The sequence below is a fragment of the Ctenopharyngodon idella genome, chromosome 5 (assembly GCF_019924925.1).
Source record: "Ctenopharyngodon idella isolate HZGC_01 chromosome 5, HZGC01, whole genome shotgun sequence".
In the NCBI taxonomy this organism is placed as follows: Eukaryota; Metazoa; Chordata; class Actinopteri; order Cypriniformes; family Xenocyprididae; genus Ctenopharyngodon; species Ctenopharyngodon idella.
The window spans coordinates 80,821-103,993 of NC_067224.1; the positions used below are offsets into that span (position 1 = coordinate 80,821).

General features: G+C 38.4%; 3 protein-coding genes across 7 annotated transcripts; 2 read left to right on the forward strand and 1 right to left on the reverse strand.

Annotated features, from left to right (window-relative positions):
• Nucleotides 1-315: 315 nt before the first annotated feature.
• Nucleotides 316-4,840, forward strand: gtf2h3 (general transcription factor IIH, polypeptide 3). 2 transcript variants are annotated; one of them, XM_051894914.1, is made up of 13 exons: nucleotides 316-484; nucleotides 657-736; nucleotides 837-943; nucleotides 1,985-2,115; nucleotides 2,307-2,369; nucleotides 2,469-2,498; nucleotides 2,880-2,908; nucleotides 2,990-3,064; nucleotides 3,158-3,211; nucleotides 3,707-3,775; nucleotides 3,880-4,015; nucleotides 4,459-4,495; nucleotides 4,592-4,840. In XM_051894914.1, the coding sequence occupies exons 1-13, from the start codon at nucleotides 475-477 to the stop codon at nucleotides 4,659-4,661; spliced, it is 891 nt and encodes a 296-aa protein (XP_051750874.1). In that variant the 5' UTR covers nucleotides 316-474; the 3' UTR covers nucleotides 4,662-4,840. The 2 variants fall into 2 exon arrangements, with proteins under 2 accessions (XP_051750874.1, XP_051750875.1); XM_051894915.1 differs by having other exon boundaries at nucleotides 2,310-2,369.
• Nucleotides 4,841-4,925: 85 nt separating this feature from the next.
• On the reverse strand, nucleotides 4,926-12,434 carry dguok (deoxyguanosine kinase). Of its 3 annotated transcripts, none has more exons than XM_051894916.1 (7): nucleotides 11,327-12,434; nucleotides 11,053-11,159; nucleotides 8,574-8,758; nucleotides 7,568-7,715; nucleotides 6,937-7,052; nucleotides 5,801-5,900; nucleotides 4,926-5,291 (listed from the first exon to the last, which is right to left on the reverse strand). In XM_051894916.1, the coding sequence occupies exons 1-7, from the start codon at nucleotides 11,448-11,450 to the stop codon at nucleotides 5,265-5,267; spliced, it is 807 nt and encodes a 268-aa protein (XP_051750876.1). In that variant the 5' UTR covers nucleotides 11,451-12,434; the 3' UTR covers nucleotides 4,926-5,264. The 3 variants fall into 3 exon arrangements, with proteins under 3 accessions (XP_051750876.1, XP_051750877.1, XP_051750878.1); XM_051894917.1 differs by having other exon boundaries at nucleotides 11,053-11,199; XM_051894918.1 differs by lacking the exon at nucleotides 11,053-11,159.
• Nucleotides 12,435-13,586: 1,152 nt separating this feature from the next.
• On the forward strand, nucleotides 13,587-22,902 carry mthfd2 (methylenetetrahydrofolate dehydrogenase (NADP+ dependent) 2, methenyltetrahydrofolate cyclohydrolase). Of its 2 annotated transcripts, none has more exons than XM_051894910.1 (8): nucleotides 13,587-13,713; nucleotides 16,257-16,441; nucleotides 18,486-18,608; nucleotides 19,648-19,800; nucleotides 20,370-20,477; nucleotides 20,565-20,657; nucleotides 20,746-20,871; nucleotides 21,925-22,902. In XM_051894910.1, the coding sequence occupies exons 1-8, from the start codon at nucleotides 13,622-13,624 to the stop codon at nucleotides 22,071-22,073; spliced, it is 1,029 nt and encodes a 342-aa protein (XP_051750870.1). In that variant the 5' UTR covers nucleotides 13,587-13,621; the 3' UTR covers nucleotides 22,074-22,902. The 2 variants fall into 2 exon arrangements, with proteins under 2 accessions (XP_051750870.1, XP_051750871.1); XM_051894911.1 differs by lacking the exon at nucleotides 13,587-13,713 and adding an exon at nucleotides 14,294-14,919.
• Nucleotides 22,903-23,173: the final 271 nt, after the last annotated feature.

Genomic DNA, 23,173 nt, shown 5'->3' on the forward strand with positions numbered 1-23,173 from the left:
ATTTTATTACAGTGTAGAGCATATTGTAAAGAGAGACAAATGCTAGAAACAAAGATACAAACAGAAGGTGCAAATAATATGACATTAGGACTGTTATTAGGCAATAGAAAGTTCAGAAGAATGATAATAAAATATATAATAGATACAGGAAACTTTAGGAGAATATAAGTCTTTATATAATATACGTTTTTTTTTATATAGATATATTTGTGTATGTATGTATGTATATATGTGTATATATACGTATATATGGATGTAGATATAGATATATGATCCTTCCCATTGTCACTTCACACTCCAGTTCAGTTGGTGGCGGTAATGCACCAAAAGTTGGCTTGCCCACCGCCAATAAACGTCACAAGAAGAAGACGAAGAAGATGAAGATGATGTCTGAACGGCACAACTTTCAACATATTGAATAAAAATATTAATGAATTACTGTTTATAGCGATGTAGAGATCAGGAATCGCAGTAATGGCCTCAGGTTTGTACATCATAAGCACGTTTTTGAAATGTTAACAAGAAAACAACTTTGCATTGATTGGTTTCATAAAAATAGTTGGAAGAGTCTTAATTTTTGAAAATACATGAATCATGTAAAACATGACGGCACGTGTGATATATGTGAAAATGATAACAATCACTAATGTTTACAGATGACGAAGTCAATATTCTGGTGCTGGTTCTGGATGTTAACCCAGTTTGGTGGGGTCAGCAGGCTCAGCGCGAACCGAAGGTGATGTTTCATCGAATGTAACTTTCGGCCTGATCCATAATGTTTTCCAGTTTATCCTTATTGCCCATAAAAATTAACCTTTTCCCCCCTTTTCTTTCAGTTCACTCTTTCAACATGTTTGGACGCTTTAATGGTCCTGGCAAATGCCCATTTAGTGATGTCAAGAACCAACAAACTAGCCGTCATTGCAAACCTGTATCAAGAGAGGTAGAAAATTAACTGATCATGGTCATGTTAACAATACATATACATAAACACACACACTCACTCTCTCTCTCTCTCTATGGATAAAAGTATTGGGACACCTGACCGTTATACCAACAGGAACTGTAATATCATCATATTTCTGAATACATACACATTAGTATGGAGTTGGTCCCCCATTGCAGCTATAACAGCTTCCATCCTTCTGGGAAAGCTTTCCACAATATTTGTGTTTCTGTAGGAGTTTTTGTCCATTCATCCAGTAGAGCGTTTGTGAGGTCAGGGTCAGGCAGTGATGTTGGATGACCCTAACCCTAACCCTTTATGGACTTTTCTTTGTGAACTGGGAGAGTCATGATGGAATAAAAAGGGCCTTTCCCAAACCATTCCCACTAAGTTGGAAGCATAGCAAATGTCTTTGAATGCTTCAACCCCTGAAAAACAGCCCCATCATCATCCCTCCTCCAGCAGACTTTACAGTAATGCAGGTAACGTTCTCCCGGCATCCCCCAAACCCAGACTCGCCCATCAGACTGACGAACAGAGGAGTGTGATTCGTAGCTCCACAGAACAGGTTTGCAGAGTCCAGTGTTTTACACACTCCATCCGACGCTTGCGGACGTGAGGCTTTCATGCAGCTGCTCGGTCATGGAAACCCACTCCATGAAGCTCCCGCCGCTCAGTCTTTGTGCTGATGTTAATACCAGAGGAAGTTTGTAACTCTTCAGCTGTGGGATCAGCAGAGCGCTGGGGACTTTTACACATCATGTGCCTCAGCAGTCGGTGACCGGTTCGCTCTGAGACTTTACATGGTCTTCCTCTTCGAGGATGAATTGCTGCTGTTCCTAAACACTTCCACTTTCCAATAATACCACATACAGCTGACCGTGGAATATCTAGCAGGGATGAAATTTCAAAAACTGACTCATTGCAAAGGTGGCATTAAAACACCTGAATTTAATAATTTTTAAGAGATGTGTCCCAATACTTGTCCATATAGTATACAAACATAGACTAAAACTATACTAATGTTTTGTCGTCAAGCCACTTCCTGTATCCCAGTAAGCAGTGGAGATCAGGGGAGGACATATCTGGAAGTACTGATGGCAAATATGAACTCCTGTCAGCCACCAATGATCTCTTTGCGGAAGAGATTCGGAAACTCATGGAGAGAAGTAAGTTATTTAATGATTTAATTGTTATGATTTTATGAAAGTAAAGGACTTGGTTTCATAAATGTTTTTCTTGTGACTGTTTTGATGCATTGATCCTAATATGTAATGCTGTTTTTGACTGTTTAGTGTACAGTATGTTTGTGGGTGATAATACACGAGGATAACGGTGTTTTTATTGTCGTTGTTCACAGCAGAGGTCAGCGGCACGCAGACAGACACGCTGTTGGCCGTCTCTCTCTCCAGAGCTCTGTGCTGTATCCTCTACCCACAGATCACTGCTCACACCTCAGTTTTGTGAATAAGATATGATATGCAAACACACACTCCAGTTTTCATTAACCTTTGACTCTCAGACATTCATCGAGTCTCGAAGGATGTGCAAGGTGAACACATTTCCTCCTAACATGTTATCATCTATGGAAGCTTGTTCCCGCCACAGAATAAAACAATTTAAAAGATAATTGTGACTTTTTTTCTCGCAAAATCTGACTTTTTCTCACAATTTTTGATGCGCAATTGCAAGTTTACATCTCACAATTCTAACTTTTTTTTTTTTTAGTGGTGGAAACAAGCTTCCATAATCATCTTCCACAGTGCAGTGAAATCAAAGCACACAAGACTGATAGATTAGAGCAATAGTTCTTTAAAAGCAGCAATGTGGCGAAAGATGGTCATCCTTTCCTAGCGGTTTTAATTAAATAGATCATTATTTTTATTTAGTGCAACTAATATTTGGACTTAATTCTCATGCTTTTGACCTACAGCTGGACAGGAAGTGAAATCAAGGATTTTGGTAAGCTCTTCTTCAGGTGTAACCGTAAACATGCAGTGTTTAGTTGTGTAACTGCACTGACCTGTTTAACTGTGGTTTCAGGTGATTAAAGCTTCTGAGGATTCTACATTACAGTACATGAACTTCATGAATGTGATCTTTGCCGCACAGAAGAAGGTGGGAATAACAGCTGAACTAACATCTTCATATTTAATCATGTATTTTTCTGATATTGATATATTTATATGCTCCATTATTCTGTTCATGAAGAATATCCTGATTGACGCCTGTGTGTTGGACAGCGACTCCGGACTATTGCAGCAGGTATTGTGTTTGATCCGTGTATAAGACTGCTTGTTTTTATTGATGTCATTTTTCAGTTACACAGTAAATATATGTCCTGTCGGTGAAGCTACAGATGATGATGATGATGACACCACAAAACATCAGTGTGTAGAAAACTGATAATGGATTCAAATAATGCCACAAGTGATTCTTCAGACAATGAAGAAATAAACAAATAAACAGAAGCGATTTTGTTTAAAGTAGAAACAAGAAGTAGCACTGTTTATATTTGTACTTGTTTCCACTTTAAACAAAATCATGACAATCTTACAAAGGTTTGATGTCACTTTTGCATATGAATTATTTAGTGCTCAAACAAAACATGCCTGATAAAAAAGCTTGTGAACCTGAAGTGCAGTCAAACTGATTGTTTCTGATAACTTTCTTTATTTTTATTTACAATCATGCCGTTTTCAGCATCTGATTATTTAATTTGATTTGATAGAGTGTGAAACACTGTTTGTTTCTCGACAGGCTTGTGACATTACCGGAGGCTTGTATCTCAGAATTCCTCAAATGATTGCTCTGGCACAGTATTTGTTGGTGAGACATTTGTTTTTGCCATTTTGAAACTGCACATTTATCATATCCCAGTAGGTTGTTTGTTTAATGTTGTGAAGAACGGTGTCGTGCTTCTCTCGTGTCAGTGGGTGTTTTTACCGGACGCAGACCAGCGCTCTCAGTTGTTACTGCCTCCTCCGGTACACGTGGACTACAGAGCCGCCTGCTTCTGCCACCGCAACCTCATTGAAATCGGCTACGTGTGTTCAGTGTGCCTGTCAAGTATGTTTCCATCTACACTTTACTGCTTACTGTCAGTTTGGAGAAACACGTTTGCAGTCATTGGTGGGTTCAGGCTTGTTTCAGACTGTGTGTGTGTGTGTGTGTGTGTGTGTGTGTGTGCGTGTGTGTCACTTCAGCACGTTGAGCATTTATACACCAGCGTTCAAAGGTTTGAGATCACATCAACATTAACTGCTCATGTTTACAGTCTGAATACTGTAATCTATTAATATGGTCTCTGATAAGAAAACGTGTCATTTTATGCGGCAGACACAAGAAACAAGCCCTGGGAAAATATTACTTGAGCTTCACTGAAATCTAGAGTGAGATTTAAAGTAGTTTCTTTTTGCCTTTTTAGTGACCTCATCAAAAGGTCCTACAGCAGGATTGTGTTTTAACATGGTTTAACCTTGTTTTGCATCTTTTCCTCTCTTCATTCACAGTATTCTGTAACTTCAGTCCAATCTGCACAACATGCGAGTGAGTCTTTTTAACATCATATTGAAGTTCGTCTGATAGATAACGTGTGGTTTCTGGCAGCCTGTAACAAACGGTCTCGTGTTCTTCTGTTTATAGGACTGCGTTTAAAATGCCACTGCCTCAGGTGGCTAAAACAAAGAAGAAAAAGGTTAAAACGACAAACTGATCACGTCCAGGTTACCTCATCCACAATTGTGTGTTGTAATTGCAGTCCCCTATTTGTATGTTTTTGAATAGCATACTTTAACTGTAATTTGAGCTTTGGAGGGGAAATTGTTAAAAAAAAAAAATGTTTTGTATTGTAGCCTTAGTGTTGAATAAAACTTTTTTTTTACAAAAACTAAACCAGTAAACGACAGTGTCTAATTGTGAGTGTGGCACATTCATATGTTTGAAGTATCCAGAAACATGTCTTGTGTTTCAATCAAGGTTTTCCTTCATGTTTAGGTGTGCAGGTTTATTGAAATAAGTTAAGGATAAAAAACATTACAAGAAATCACCCACTTATCAGTTAGATCTTAAAGTGAATGTTATAAACATAACATTTATAGTTTATACATGTCACAGTACAGTTTTCAAAACATCTTGACATATTACTGCAGTGAATCGGCTTTCATCTCCACTGAACGCTGAGAAAACCTTCTTCTGCAGCAAAGAACATTCAGATCTGTGGTTTGGTCCGACACTCCGAGATCCTCAGTGGACGTTCAAGGTCCTACAGAAACGGTCCATACAAAACAATCCTTGCGCTTCGGTCCCACGATGCCGTTTATAATGCACTGAAAAAATGTCTAACCTAGATCAGGAGAAAAATATATATACTCAGTATGTTGCTCATGTGAGGTGTGTAACATGGAAGCTCGTTTCTGCCACGGAATAAACTAAAAAGGTAATTGTGACTTTAAAGGGTTCTGATGTAGAACACGGAAGTGCTGCACCGTCTATACAACGTCAACAGCGTAGGAGACGGACAGGGAAGAGAAGACATTGTTGAATAAAGTCGGGGGGTTTTTTGTGTACAAAAAGTATTCTCATCGCTTCATAACATTACGGTTGAACCACAGCCGTCACATGACTGTTTTAACAACATTAGGATGAGTAATTAATGACAGACTTTTCATTTTTGGGTGAACTAACCCTTTTGTTTTCCTCAGAATTGTGAGTTCTAGTAATTCTGACTTTTTTTTGCAAGGAATTACATTTTCTAGTTTTTATTCAGTGGCAGAAACAAATTTCCATAGTGTCAACATGTATGTATGTAATGCACAAAAAATCTAAAAATCAGTCTTTCTGAGGAAGGCGTACCTTTGTTAAGAGATTGTCCTGCACTTTCGGGTCCTTCTCAAACTCCACTTCAGCATCCAGAACCAACACCGGCACCGTCGCCAGGTGCTCAAAATGAACCCTGTGTGAAGAGAGAAGAGCACACACAGCTGCCTTACTGCAGAAATCAACTGTTTGCATTGGTCATTATTGTTCCTGTTGTAAAACTGCTTAGACACAATCTGTATTGTATAAAGTGTTATAGAGACATAAAGGTGACTGTTCTGTATACAAAATACCATTTACAATCAGCAACATTCATATTTCAGTAGTACACATTCAGATTAGAGACGAGATGCATTACACTAACAATCAAGTTTGGGGTCTAACATTTTTCAATATTTTTTACAGAAGTCTCTTCTGCTCACCAAGGCTGTGTTTATTTGATCAAAAATACAGTAATATTGTGAAATATTATTACAATGTAAATCAGCTGTTTTCTATGTGAATATATAGTAAAGTGTAATTTATTCCTGTGATCAAAGCTGAATTTTCAGCATCATTACTCCAGTCTTCAGTGTCACATGATCCTTCAGAAATCATTCTGATATGATGATTTGATGATCAAGAAACATTTATGATTATTATCAGTGTTGAAAACAGTTTATATTTTTGTGGAAACTGATACATTTTATTTTTCAGGATTCTCTGATGATTATAAAGTTCAAAAGAACAGCATTTATTTGAAAGAATCTTTTGTGACATTATGAATGTGTTTACTGTCACTTTTGATCAATTTAATGTGTCCTCGATGAAGAAAGAAAAAAATAAAACGTTTTTGAACGATAGAGTAATTTATATTATATTTATATTATTTGTATTATACAGTCTGCTACGGTCATGAAACGGTCCAAGATCTACACATGGACAAATGAATCAGAACAGAGTAACAACATTTACTAGATTAATTCCACTATTACTGTGGTACGGAGCCCCTAAAGGGACATGGTGATGGAAAAAAATATATTTCAATGCTTTTGCGTTCTCCCGAGAAACTTCATTCACTCAAAAAACTTTTGTGTTATTTGCGAGCGAACGCCAAGTTCCTCGGGAGAGCAATGAAATATATTTTTCCCTTCAGGGGCTCTGTACTGCTGCGGGCGAGTCAGAGGACTCACCTGGTCTTCTTGTCGATGAGCCAGTCTTCATGTCGCGTGTGCAGTTTCTCCAGGTAGTCGAGCTGAATTCCCTGTTCCTCCACTCGACCTCGTCTGCCTAACCTCTCCATACACGTCTGCAGAACATCAAAACTGACCAATTTATAATTAGTTCTAACAAGAAAATTACAAGTCGATTAACTTCACATTTATTCATTTTGAAGTCACGTTTATCTGAAGCAGCTTACAGACCATTCAAGACGTAAACTAAATCTAAGCTTAATTTCTGACCAACAGTTGTTCTGAATCATTAGTTGTGTCCGTGAGCAGAGTTAGGCACATGTTTACATCACATCCTGTCTACATTCCTTCATCTGATTGCTTTAAAAAAAAAAAAAAAGAGAAAAAAGTGTTTCAGCAGGGAAGAATAAATATGGGGTCTGACAGAGAGGCTGAAAAATGTACAGTTATTTTTCAAAAGTTTACATACACCTCGCAGAATCTGCAAAATATTAATTTTAACAAAATAAGAAGCATCATATAAATGGCATGTTATTTTTTTAGCATGACCTGGAACTGTACACCGATCGGCATCCATGACTAGAACAATCTGTTTCTCTCAACATATGAACCCTTTCAAGGCCTGACAGACCTGTGGAGACGCTCGGAGATATATGATGCCTTCCAGCTGAATCCGGCGGCCGAACTGCTCCACGAGAAAGGAGTGCCAGTCCTGATACACGGCCCACTCGGTGGAGTTCATACAGCCCAGCTCAAACATGTTCAGAGCAAAGATGTACCTGAAGAGGACGACAAACACATTTAATCATAAAACCCGTGTCAAAAAGAAGTGTGCTTGATTATTGAATGTGCACTTGTGTTCGTCAAATCTTAAAAGTATTTTTTTATATATATTTTTAATGAAATAAAAGGCCACTTAAGCGTACTGAAAGAGAGCAGCACACTTAAGTACACTGAAAAAGTGTAATCATGTCAAGTTTTACTTTAAAGTACATTTTAAATGTTTGTTTTAATAATCTTTTGTCATGCTTTAAAGAAGTGCACTGATTTTGATGTGTCGACTAACATACTAAAGCACATGTAAAGTACTTGATTTAACTGTAGTGTTACTCAATATTATATTTAAAGATAATATACTATTTTAAATGCACTAAATTGTAACTTCACTACAAATGTGACAAATTACAAATATTTTTTAAACACGACATACAAGGTTCAATAGAAATGACTTAAAAGTATATTTTAGTTTACCATAAATGCTTGTCAGTACACTTTAACCATATTTCTAAGGCAACAGAAGAAATTACACATGAAGATGTACTGAAGTGGCTCAAAATCACTCTAAAGTTCAGCTAACTGCATGTAATATACGTTTTAACTATAACACACGTTCATTTAACTGCAATTAAGTTTCAGACAAATTACATTCAGTTCACACTTAAGTATAATCTTTTAAAGTATATTATTACCGTAATGCATACTCTTTTCTAAAAGGTCCTTTTTAGGACTTAATAACAGGAACACTATATGATTCAAAAAGATCATCAAAAGAAGTACTGTAACTTCTGAAAAGCATCAATGAACAGTTAATTATCAATACTGCAGCTATGAATGTCAAAGGACTCTCAGTGGGTCACCTGTCACTGTAGACGGAGCGCTCGTACACCCGCACCGCTGCCGACGCTCTGACAGGAAGTGGCTGCAGCTGTGTGCGCATGCGGCTCATGCAGGAGAAGGTCTGGAAGGTGTAGGACCAGCGTTTGGGGTCATGATACATCATCTGTAACAGGTTACTGCTCGACTGCTGAGGATGATGTTCTGTCTGATACAGGAAACAAGAAGCACATGACATACGGTCAGTATTGGGACGCTAAAGGCATCACTGCACCAGAACAAAACACTAAGTGGCATTTATTTTAAAGACGGCACAAACACTTTGAAGTCGCCACATAATCAATTTTTAATTTTTTATATTGCAGTATTTATTATAAATGATTTATCTGTGCACATCATTTTTTATTCATATGCCCTCAGAATCTGTAATCAGATTATATTCTTCCTCTCGCAGCATCTCTTCTCTTCTCTGACGACGAGGGCGGGGCCACCTGTCACTCACATGAGATCCACCAATAGAACACCAACGACACTGAAGTTGCGATAGTCGTTTCTTCTCTATTGTGACAAATATTCGAGTGAAACGCTTCTGGAACAAGAACAAATGTAGGGCGGGGCTTGATTTTGTCTGTGGGGAATTGATTGGATGGCTGTGGTTTGTTGTAGAGTGCAACAGTCCTGTTCCGGAAGTATTTTTTACATTAATTTTCTCCATAGGAACTTATAAAACTTTAAAGACAGTCATACTGTGATCTGAGGTTGTTAATTGATGCAATTTGCTTCTGTTGAAGACGTCAGCCCGCATTATTTCAGCTTATTTTTAAAATAATCTTGTGGTGAAAAGTACATTACCCATGATACTGCACAGAAGATTCCACCAATCAGAGAGTCGAAAAGAGCCAACAGTAGGCTTGTTTGAGATGCACCTCGCCTGAAGTTCAGCAGAGAGTAGGCGGCTGCAGTGAGGGGAGGAGACGGACAGTTCTGTTCCCGTATTGGATCAGAACCTACGCGATCAAAGGCGGATATTGCGGGATTCACACTCGTGCGCTGTGTTGCTGATAAACTGGATGTAATTTAAGTTCTGTTGCTTTTATATGAAAATAAACATAATGAACAATACACGCAAAGTACTTGTTATTTATTTCCATTCGAAAAGCGTGTGTATCAAGCATTTTTATTTTAATTACAGACATATTTTTATAAATATGACAACAATCACATAACCCACAGAGAGATCACACTGTCAGAGAGTTTGGGAATATTCACACATAATTTATACACAAAAAATCATGACAATTAGAGTTTTAAAATCAAACATTTTAAAAGAGATCAATACATCACGGTTGTTTAAACCAATGAGCATTAAGCTGTGTTGTCAGCAAAGTCGTTTCCCATCGTGCTTTTGGTCAGCGCAGTCGGTGGAGAGCAACTGCGCCCGACTGCAGAATCCGATGAGGCCGCCTCGCCGTCGCCAGACTTTTTTTTGACACACGTCGGCATGACATCAGAGCAAGGCGGCCCACCCTCGGACACATTTCTAACCGGCATGCATCTTGCGGTGATCGGTTCTGCGCAGATTTTGCTCATCTCAAACGAGCCTCATGCCAAGAGCTCTTTAGCTCCGCCCACTCCCATGAAGCACTGCGAATGACATAATCGACGAAATCTCGCTACACTCTCAAAATACTTAAATATTTGTATATATATATATATATATAAACAGAATATATTTTGTTTTTATATATATAATCAACATTTTTAAGTTTACATTTCTCCATTTTTAATTTGATTATGTTGTTTGCAATGGTTCATGGGATTGTAGTTCTTTCCCTCACTAAAGCCATTAAGTACACAGTCTTGTACCTTTGTCCGTTCTTCGAAAACTTTTTTGCTTCAAATCAAAGTTTATAATGTTATGATTCACATCACAGCTGGTTGATTTGGTTCATGGCTTATAACGCTTTAAAAAAAAAAGACTTTTAAAAATCCCTATGGAAGAAATAAATGGAAAAAATACTTCCAGAACCAGCGCTGCTGAAAGAGTGGGCGGGCCCTAATGCACTCTATTAGTGGATGTCACGTGAGTGACAGGTTGCCCCGCCCTCGCGCCAGTATACATGTCATCAGAGAAGAGATGTCGCTGCAAGAAGGAAGTTAATTTGATTAAAGATTACGAGGGCATAAGACTTTTTTATGACGCTGCAATATTAATAAAAAAAAAAACTGCCAATTTTGATTTCATGGTGTCTTTAATAGAACAAAATCAACCAGTTCGTTCAAATGAATTACAAAAACATAAGAGAAATATCACTAAAAAACAACTACAATTAATGTTACACGATCTCATGTTGCTTTAGTTTAATTTACTGGCGTTTTTGGAGCTTATTGCCCCTATAAACTGGCGTTATTTGTCACTTGGGTGACAGAATTTTTGTTTTATCTTTACTTTTCATCGGCCCGCAGTTAAGTTTACGTCTATAACTAGTCTTGTACACTGACCTGGTTCGTTTGGTCCACATTTTGCCATTTACTGACGGGTTCTGCTATCACTTCCCAGTCCTGTTCCGCATTCTCTAGCAGCCGGGCGAATGTGGACTTCCCGACCGCTGGAGACACGAGACTCATCAATCACACTTCACACTGGAACTGAATGTGAGAATCAGCCTAATAACTGGTATTTGCCCATTAGATGAACTTCATTTTGTTCTAAACTGCATTACGTACCTCATATAACCACCAGTGTAAACATTAATAATGTAAAAAACAAACATACCAATGTTTCCTTCGATCGAGACCCTCTTTATTTGATCGCTTCGACTCATGTGTTTACTCGACAAACGGTGAAGAGAAGAGCTCGAGAAAAGACGATATATCGTTCTCACACTCATTCCTAACATATCACAGAAAAACAATATTTACATCATTCATACGCCAGAATTTTGACCAATTTATTCGCGCCCAGCAGCTTAGCAAAAGCGTGCTTCCGGTTAAGGATTGTTTTAACTTTCAAAATAAAAGTTTATTTCCCTTTGAAACTTAAAAACCTAACAATAACGATAAAAGAACAACAACAAAAAAATAATAAAAAAATAAAAATCATTTACTACAACAAGTGTTACAGTGCACTTTTTGTAACATGTTTTAAAATACCAATAACGCAAAATATTCAAAATTCAATGTTAAAAAAAAAAAGTTCAGTAAGCATTAATAACCATTTCATCGTTTAAAACGCATTTGGGAATTTTTACCAACTTCATTGGCTAGATTCTAAATATTAACAAGTTGCAATGCTCTTCTAGAAAATCTGATTATGAACAAGGTAGAAAGTCATTATTGTGACTACAAATAAAGTCATGAAGAAAAAATAGAATTTTGCATGAAATACTGTTTAAATGTCTGGATATAAATCTTGAGATTAACCAACAACTGAAAAAGGTCTTGTAATAAACTTTAGTTGAATATGCAATCACATAAGAAATGAAAACATAAAAAATAACAATTTTCTTCAAACTTGTACAAAACATTAAAAAAAATATCAAATCAAATAAACCTTTCTCTATTTTCCCTCAAACATTATAAAAGCATTGACTAAAAAGGCAGGTTTTAGTTGTACTTCATAAAACCTAAACTGATATTGTTTCATATCTCAGTCCATCACCAATACATGTCAAAATAAGGGCTACAGTGTAATACTGACAACAGAAAAACACAGAAAATTCATGAATCAAGAGTTTTCAGAAAGACTCCTATGAGTTTTCAGGAAGCACAGCTGAGAAATTGCAAAGACTATCAGCGTCTAACAGCAATTTCAGATTCCAAAAGTGGACGGGAAAAAAGAAAGGCTTTGTGGAAAACACATCAAGGCCGCCGAATGCATCTATCTGTCCTTGCTGCCCAGTTTCTCGATGAGGTCCTGCAGGGGCGCCAGCTCTCTGCGATCGATGAGATTGAACTCCTGAAAGAATCAATAATCAGTTCAAGAAGAGTCTTTCAGAAACTGTCACGGGTTCTTAACGTGACCGATGCATGTGTGTTCATGCACTGACCTGTACGAAGAAGATAAAATGCTTGAAGGAGGTGTTGAGGTGAGCTTCTTCCTGAAGCTGCATGACCGAGTCGAAATGCTGGTGGTAAATATGAGCGTAAACCCTGAACAGACGCTTCAGGATAGTCTTAGCCACGGACATGAAGTTCTTGGGAAACGGGACACCTGGAAGGAGTAAAGTTCATTGGAGAAGTTCTTCATTTGGCCGAGCCTGTGTGAATTCATAAGAAATGGAATGAATGGAACAAACCGATCTTAGACGGGAAGAGGGTTTCATCATCCAGCTGATCCTGAACCCAGGTCATCAAGTAGTCGATGTACTTCGGAGCAGAACACTTGATGGGTTTTTTGATGTTGGTCCCGTCTGCCCAGTGATACTCGTATCTGTTGATTTATCAGAGACAAAGATTTTTCAGACAGAATGTCTTTTTGTATACCATTTATACACACATATATATATATATTAGTGCTGTCAAATTGAGTAATTAATCGTGATTAACTGCATCTAACATAAAAGTGTGTGTGTGTGTGTGTGTGTGTAAAACATACAGACAACACAAACTTTTATGTTAGATGCGATTAATCGATTTGACAGCACTAATATATATATATATATATATATATATATATATATATATAAACTGTATAAAAACAGTATTTGTGCCAATCAAGGTTTACATGTGTTTCGGATCAAGGACTTTTAGTTTCAAAATAAAAGTTAATTTCCCTTTTCTTACCAACATCACAACAACACTAAAAGAACAATAATAATAATAATAATAATAATAATAAACTTAAATAATTAGTTAAAAACAGTTAAAACAAACAAAAAAAAACAGTATATAAACATTCATATTTTAATGAACAGGGCAGCATAATTCTGTAAACTAACACTTTTCATCCTACTGAAGTTCAACACGTGTTATTTTGTTGAAGTGTTGAAGGGCAGCTGTGTTATTGTAGCTGGGACATTATTGTTATTATATTTTGTTATATATATTATTGTACCTGGGCCCTGCAGACATGACAGAGCAGCTGGTTTCTGTGCAGAACTCAGTGATGGTGCCGTACAGCATGTTGATCTGGTTGAAAAAGTCCACAGCTGAAATAAATGGGTAAGGATTCAATGGCATAATCATGATTTAATCACTTATTTTCTCAAACATGCTTCCACACACACTCACTATTGACTGCGATCCACTCGTTGAGGTCTTCTCCCTCCGGTAACATCACCGCAGCGCGGAGGTTTCCGCTTCCTAAAGTGGCTTCGGCGTGTTTGAGCAGCTCGTACTGGTGAGAGCCTTCTGGGATGTTCTTCTTGGGCTTGAACGTCTTGGATGAACGATTTCCACTGCAATACAAGTCACATTTGTGTCACAGCGATCAAGTGTTGTGGTTAAACTGATTTCACAAGATATCAACAGAACCGAAACTGAGAAGAATAAGATTTAAAAGAGTTGAAGTTTTGTTGTTTACGCAATACTCCGAACACAGGAACAGATCTTCGACCGGAAATGTTGTTAGTTTTAAAAGTTTCGTGTTATCAGAAATGCTATTTGGTTCACTTTTGCTGGGTGAACTTCCATATTACATAACTTATATCTGCATTATGCGATTATGGAAAGAAAGAAAGAATAAACTGTTGCATCAACTAAATACTTACAATAAGAAACTCATATCCGCTTCTTTTCTTCTGCTTAAAACACTTTTGGAAGGCGATGCGAATTTCTGCTGCAGTAAAGTTGATCCTCAAAGGCCTTTAAACACCATTTATAAGAACTCTTCGAAGTTCGATGTTTTACAGACGAAAGATAGAAGTAGGCGTCGAAGACAGATTCAGGAAATGTCTACGATTGGTTCCCTATAAGTGACATGAAACCACAGAAATAAGTGCAGACTGAGGGAAAACCTCCTGATCTATACGAATCGGATACTGTTGCAATTGTTCGGTACTTATTACTACAATTAAATAACAATTATTAGTAAAACTGTAAGTCAAAATTCCCCTGGCTGCTAAACCCTTACAGTTAAACTGCGCATGCGCGGTTCGGCTCGAGGGCGGTAGTTTGTGATCGGGGATCATCATGTAGTGACGCTACAGCCACGCACAGGGGCATCGGGGTTAAAAACGGACACTACACACACCTTTCTGCCTTATTTCCACCTGGTCTGTTTGGGTCACAGACGCGCTCTTTAGCTGTCTTCAGTGTTTTACTCTTATTTATATATATATCACGCACCATGGCTACACTCCGGGCACTGCGGAAACTATGCCGGCATTCTCATCACCAGGCATGTAGTTTTCATTTGTCATCTTCAAGGTAAGTGTCACATAAGATCTGTCTTCTCTCATTCGTTTATAGAAGAAGCGCGAGCTCCGAGTGTCGATAAACTGCTGCTCATTTACAGCGGAACTGTGACTCTTTATTCAGTAATGCCTCTGTTGTAATTCTATCACTATTACACGTGGTTTCTTTATAAAAGCATGTCATATTTGTCTTCCTCTCGATGGTTTAGTTATGTAACAAACGCCGGTTTAATTGTTCACTTCATCTGCGCGCCCCCGAGCGGCTCTCCGGCTCCCGGAGCTCTCGCGCGCGGCTGATGTAATGTCGGGAACTGCTTGCGCGCAGCCGGCGTCAAGTTTCGACAGAGGTTCCCTGTGCTTCTCCTGTCACTGCTCATGTGCTGATGATTTATGCGTGATCGCTCAAATTAAACACAAACCCGTTTTCATTCATGTTCCGCGTCGTCAGTGATTTAGTGGAATTAACTGAGCGCTGCTGACTAAATTACACACGCGTGACTGAGACGTCTTCAAGTAAACCGCATTCATGAGTAAATTAAAGTCACCATGAAATCAAAATTGACCATTTCTATTTTTTATGGAATATCAATATTTATTTTTAATGATTTATCTGTGCACTTTTTTTTATTTATGTGCTCTCCTAATCTTAAACAACAACAACAAAACAAAAAAACAGCAGCATCTCATCTCTGATGACGTGTTTACTGGCGCGAGGGCGGAGCAACCTGTCACTCACATGAGATCCACCAATAGCAAACCACAATGATCCAATCAATCCCGATGGACATAATCAAGTCCTGCCTACATTTTTTCTTAATCGAGAAGCAGTTTTACTCGTGTATGAGTCACAGTAGGGAAGAAAGACCTTCAGACTCCATCGCAGCGTGAAAACGAACACGAATGTCATCGTTCACAAGGTTTTCACAGCGAGGGACATGAACACATGTACTGCGCTCAAGACTTAAGACGTAACAGATGTTCACAAATGTGCTTGGAGTGCTTTATTATGCCTTACATATAATAATTTAAAAAAAAAAAAAAAAAAAAATGGACCTTTCAGCCATAGGGTCAAGTCTCCTACATTTAATAATTTAGAAGTCTGTCCTTACAAATGATGAGGGGGAAAAACAAGAATGCTCCGACATTCTTCAGTTATTGTCCATATGTTGTCATTCAGCAGCTCAGAGCTTATCTGTGGACCGCAGCTACGACTCCAGCGTCAATCGCTGCTATCTGGATCATTGGAGGACGTTGTATGAACAGATAAATTCCAGCAGAAACTGTGTTCAGACCAGAAGCAAAATTACAGTGAAATTTTGCCCTCCAATCCTTTGATGTTTTGTTTTCCAGACAGGAAGCTGTGATCATCTCCGGCAGGAAGCTGGCACGGCAGATCCGCAGCGAGGCGCGAGCCGACGTGGAGGAGTGGGTTGCCGCTGGAAACCGCCGACCTCACCTGAGCGTAGTGTTAGTGGGCGACAATCCAGCCAGTCACTCGTACGTCCTCAATAAGACCCGCGCAGCGGCAGAAGTGGGTAAGACTCCTTCTCAGTGATGATCATCTGCTCACATCGAACTTTAATAAATTGAGACGTTTCGACCAAACGAGGTCATCGTCAGGCAGTGAGAACAACAGACATCAAGGGATTTTAGGGGCCTTTTACACGACACCATTTCAACTAAAAACTGGCCGTTCATTTACACAACAGTGTTTTGGGGGTCTGAAAGCTCAAACCTTTGAAAACGAGTTTCAAAGTGCAAGTTTTTGAGAACTGTAACGTTATTGTCTACTTGTAAACTACAAAAGCACGAATCTGTGAAAATGGTGACGTCATGTGTATTACGTGTTCGGTCTATAGGTGTGTAGTGTTTCTTTACAAAGTGACATCGCCATCTACTGGCCTGGCAGAAGAATACAGCGTTTTTAGTCGTTTTGTGGATCCGTGTGAACAGATATTTTAAATGAAACCTGAGAGATTTCTGTCCCTCCATTGACAGTCAACACAAGCACAACTTTGACGCTTTAGAAAGTTCATAAAAGAGGTTGTAAACGTAATCCATATGAATGAAGCGTGTTCTGAAGAGACACAGAGCGCATCAGAAACCGTAAACTGAAGCACAGATGTGTTCGCTTGAGGCGCGAGAACCAGTGAGGTTTGTTCATTCTGATAACAATATTTGTGCTTTATGTGTTTCCTGATCAATGTTTATATGTGAATAAAAGCCTGAATTAAATCTGTTTGTCATATAAGCAATACATATGGATCTCTTTATGAACTTTCTGAAGTGTTGATGTTTTGATTGCGTGGACTTTAAACGGAGGGACGGAAATCTCCCAGATTTCATTAAAAGTAGCTTCATTTGTGTGTTAAAGATGAATGAAAGTCTTACGGGTTTGGAAAGATGAGGGTGAGAAATTGATGATAGAATTTGCATTTTTGTGAGAACTAACCCTTTAATGCCTGAAATGCTTTTTTAATTTTTGTAAAGCATTAATTAGACAGGACAGTAACTGAAGCCGTGAGTCTTGCTGAGCTCTCAGTTTTGCTGTAGTATGTGAGCGACGAGTGTCAGTTTCCGCTCTTGGCTGTGTACAGTATGCAGATCTATTTTGAGTGAACATGTGACTCCATACAGATCCTCACGCTGACCGAATCACACCAGCAGATCTGACCGGAGAGGAGCCTTATGTTGTGCTCTTTTACTGTTAACACATTCTCATTTTCTCATTAATACATGTCCTCTTCAGCGTTTTAGTATTAAGGCTACAGATCTTTTAAACTGAACAGATTTGAAAACACTCGGCATCATCATACACTTGCCAGCTGTGTAAATACAGAGAAGAACTGAGCATCAGGCTCTGGACACACTCTACCAGACGTTCAAGTCATTCTGAACATAATCTCTTGTTGCTAGGAGACGTGCAACAAATGAAAACAATATAGTGTCTGAAATCGAATACTTCCCTACTGTATAGTGTGCAAAAACAGTATGCCAACAGAGTAGTCTGTCCGAATACATAGCATTCATAAAACAGTAGGTGAAAATTCCCCGAATCACCTACTACTTCCGGCGGGATTCTGAAGTGCACACTTTACTATCCCATGAGGCCACAGGAGAGGATTTATGAATGGCAGTGAAGCGACGCTGACACGTCACATGACAGTAACAACACGGCGGATGTAGTACGACCCAATATCATTCATACTACACGCATTCATACTGTATAGAAGTACTTTTTTAACGGTCATGAAGTACGTTTCAAACCAAATGTAGTACATACTCAGTCAGTACGTGATTTCAGATGCACACTATGTGTTCTTAAATCGGCTCAAAATATCAAACAAGTTTGATTTCCTCCAACAGGATAGAGTAATAGTCTAAAGCTAAAAAATCAAAGTCTGTGGCCGTCATACACTTCACGATTTCCTGTGAAATCTGCCGACTGTGACTGTCCAAACTCTGCAGGTCTTATCTGAGTTTCAGCAACTAAAACTCTTCAAGTCAAAAATCGTGTAATCAGCCTTCTGTCTTGTCTGCGTTATATTCTGTTGAATCACTGCTGTCTGTTCTGTGTAGGCATCAGCAGCGAGACCATCCTGAAACCTTCTAGTATCAGTGAGGAGGAGCTGCTCGACCTGATCACCAAACTCAACACTGATCACAGGGTCGATGGGCTGCTGGTGCAGCTGCCACTTCCTGGTGCGTTAGCAGAAGATTACCGCCCATAACCAGCGTTTGTTTTAGTTTCATTAATACTTTGAATTGCCTTTTATTTTATGTTTTTAGTTTTTTAATTTTAGTTTAATTTTTAGTAATTTCGTTGTGTGCTTTTGTCATTTAATTAGTTGTTGTTGTTGTTGTTGTTTTAAAATGACTATTTAGGTTATTTCAGTTTTAGTTTAATTTATTTCCAGTTTAGAATTTAGTGTACCTTTTTTCCGTCTAATATTTTTATTTCAGCTTTATTTCAATTAACAGAAAGGGTTTTAATACTTTCTTAGAGCCACACGATTCTGGATAAATTGAGAATCACGATTGTTTTGGTTTAAAATGGAGATCACGATTCTCCTACGATTCAGACAACTAAACAATAACTTGACATTTACTACAGATTCTGATAAAATGTTAATTTAAAAATTAAATTTGAATGATTCAATTACTCACTTGCTTCATTACTGGATGAATCAGTGTTTCTGAACAAATCTCTTGAGTGAATGATTCAGTGACTCTTTTTAACAGTCACTTGTCACCACCTACTGGTGTAATGATGTAATTGATACAATCTTTATTTGAAGTGACAAGTTTCTTTCAAAAGGTGATCTACTCTATTTTGATCTCTACTGTAGACATCAGTGTTTATTTCTGAACTATAAACTTTTATCCCAGAACTTCTTTGATTAATATATGTGATTGTAAGACAGAAATAATGATACTGTGTGGTTGAAAGGCTGTTTGTGAAGCTGTTTCATATCTATACATGACAACAGCTCTCTCTGGATCAGAAATCGACATTGTCAGTGCTGTGAACTGGTTTTTAGAAATAATTGCATTAGGTTTAAAGCTGAACGGTGACTTGATGGTAATTTCAAACCAGTTTTTTTTTTTTTTTTTTTAGTTCTGTTTAGTCCAGGTTGAACTAGAGTTTCTAAAAAGAACATAAACCCTTTATCCGGACTTGGATATTTCCAGATATATTGTGGAATTGACTAATTCTTTTAAATTTCCCTCTCATACCCAGATCACATTGATGAGCGACGGGTGTGTAATGCCGTCTGCCCAGGAAAAGATGTCGATGGTTTCCATGTGGTCAACGTTGGTCGCATGTGTCTGGATCAGTCCACCATGTTGCCTGCCACTCCCTGGGGCGTTTGGGAGATTATTAAACGGACCGGTGAGGAACTCGTTATGGATCCACAGCACAGCAGCTTTTAGACATTGAATTATTAGTTGGGGTAGAATTTACAGCTTGTTGACAAAAAACTATTACTTTTCTACGGAGCCCTTAAAGGGACACGGTGAATGGAAAAATGAGATGGTGAGACATTTGAATTTGAATGAATTATCGAGAGAGAGAGATTGTGCATCTGAAACGCTGTTGATATTTCAAATCACCAAAACAAACACGCCCCTACCTGAAGGACCACACCCCTATCTTGATAGTTCCGCCCCCAAATTCGCTACACTATGCAAAACAGGCACCTCACCCCTAATGAGGGACACGCCCCTTACTGCTCATTGGCTACTAGTGTGTTTCGGTGGTCTGTCCGATCGACTTTCAACAGCGCCTCTCAGAAATCTCTTACTGCACCTTTAATATAGAACGTGATTAAACTGACCGAAACTACCTGCGATTAAACTGTTTGAACACCAATCAGAATCAAGTATTCAGACAGAACCTGTATTGATGTCAGTTGTTATTGGCTGCAAATTCTGATGTCCACTGAATCTTGTTTGTCGTAGGCATACAGACGCTGGGTAAGAATGTGTTGGTGGCCGGTCGCTCCAAGAACGTCGGGATGCCCATCGCAATGCTGCTGCACACAGACGGAAGACACGAGCGGCCGGGAGGTCAGTCTGTGTGGAGAAAATAAAGCATTACATGTGCAGTTCTTTAATCATACAAGGCAATTAGTATAATTGTCTCTTTTGTTTCAGGCGACGCCACAGTGACCATCTCCCACCGTTACACTCCCAGAGAACAGCTCCGTCAGCACACGAAAATCGCCGACATCATTGTCGCCGCTGCAGGTTCACATTTCAATTAGCAAATCAGATTGATCTTAATGCGCGTTTACCGCCATGTTCACAGAGACTGACGAACATTAACTCCCTTCAGGTATTCCTAACCTCATCACTGCTGATATGATAAAGGAGGGCGCAGCTGTTATAGATGTTGGGATCAACAGAATATTGGACCCCTTGACTGGGAAAAACAGACTGGTTGGTGACGTGGACTTTGAAGGTAAGAAGGAAACGCAACTAGTGGTGTGATTTCTGTAATCGGTGAAAAAGACGACATGCCTTTCAGACATTCTCAGTTAATATAATCCTTGTGCTTGCGAGGCAACAGTAGTGATTCTAAACGGTAAATATCTGATGTCTTGAGTGTCTATTTTGGTTTTATATGCTCAGCTCTGCAGAGTTCCAGTTCTTCTCTATATCAGTGTCAGTGTTTCTGAAACGCCTCCATCTTGAGTTTTCTTCACAATATTCCTCAATTAAATAATTCATATGCAGAATAAAGGGGCGGGGCCTGGTTGAGTTAGTTAGTAGTGTGTTGAAACTGGAGGTTATGATAAGGGGCGGGACATTTCCCAAACACCAATCACAACACACTGCTCCAGCCGACCAATCAGAGCACATTGTGCTTTTCAGAAGGAGGGGCTTCATAGAGACAGGAACTAAACAGAGCGTTACTGACAGACTGGGAAGAGAGGAGCTGAACAATGGAGAATATGAGGAAAATAATCAACATTCAAGCAGGGAAACCTGTTCTAGTAGAGCCCAAAAACAACATCAAGAGTTTGTAAAAGGGCAGAAAATGGCCTCTTTAAGGAATGTTAAGAGTATTGCTTGAAAATCTCCTGTTGACTTGCATTGATTACAATGATGTCATTTAAATACTTGCATACTGAATTATGCAATTATATATCTATATAGCAATATAACCACCTTTTACTATGTAAAAATTTTTTTTTTTTTTTTTTGGTGTGTTGGTTCTTGCACATGTAAACTGAAACACGACACGTCATTACATCATGACAGTGAAGTGCTGCATCAGAACCTAAACTGAAGCTTTTGCTGCCTTACTTTCCCTTTTAGATTATTTAATTGAAGCATTCATCATCTAAAAATACTGTAAATTACAAATACAGTTCTGATAGCATCATTTCTGTTGTTGTTGTAGTTGATACTTGCAACTGGATCTGAATTCTATAAGACAGACTCCTGTTAGTCAAACTGTGCTGTAAATGTGCATGTCTGGAGGTTTTTGACATGATGAATGTCTCCACAGGTGTTAGAAAGAAGGCCAGCTTCATTACTCCAGTCCCAGGCGGTGTTGGACCGATGACTGTAGCCATGCTGATGAAAAACACCATCAAGGCAGCAAAAAACGTCATTTTAACGCCTCCTCAGCGTGTGCGGATGGTGGCGTCCTCATAACGCCCTCTTCTCGCTCACTTCACATTCCACACTCCGGCTTCAGTTTCTTTAAATGCTATTTTTGCATCCCTTAATCTAGTTCTAAATATATATATACATATATTCAAGGGTTTGAGAAAATGAATGTGCTTTTTCATTCTGATATTTTAAACAAAATATACATTTTGTGTATATTTTTTCAGTTACTTTGCCAAGCATTAGACACAGGTTTCACTTTATTTTTACTCTGTTACAGTTTTGCTTTTTCAGCATTTTGTATGTTTAAATATTAAAATAGGATATTGGGAGATGTTTTGAAGCATATTTATTAATAAGAAACACATCAGAAATGTTCCAGCACAGCCTCAGTCCGTGTGAACACAGTGTTGTTCCTGCAGCACTGATATGAATGAGTCACATGACCAATACTGGTCAATAGTTGTGAGTCAGCATGCAAGATAACTGGCCAGATGACCTTTGCAATGACCGTTTACTCATCTAGGGAATACCTGTGACTGAACTGACCCATCACTTTTATTTTATTTATTTGGAGTTTGGAGCAAAGAGTGATGATGATGATGATGATGATGATGATGATGAGGAAATGCAGAACATATTTGGTCTTAGAGAATGAGAGAAAATTCGGCTGAAGTTAGATGAAAAATCTTGCCAGTTTGGTGCTTTTTTTAGCTGTATGTTCCGGTGACATGATCCAGTCTCACTGAAATCATAATTGTTTTGCATACTAACATGTAATGCTTTGAAGCATCAGATGCAAACAGATTGTTTTATTTGAATCCTCTTAGTCTGTTTATATTGTACATGTTTTATTAAAATGTAGTAATTAGTACGGTTGGATTTTTATTTCTATATTATGAATATGGAGTTTATTGATAATATTCATGTAGTTTATGGCACAAAAGTTCAATTCCTATGAAAAGCATGAACTGATGAAATGTCTACCTTGAATGCAGTATAAGTCACTCTGGATAAATGTGTCTCCCAAATGTATAAAAGTACATTTAAAGCACATTGAATATTGAATCTATATTATATATAATATAGTTTATTTAATATTCTTATTATTACGCTTATTTACACCGGTGGCCAAAAGTGATGCC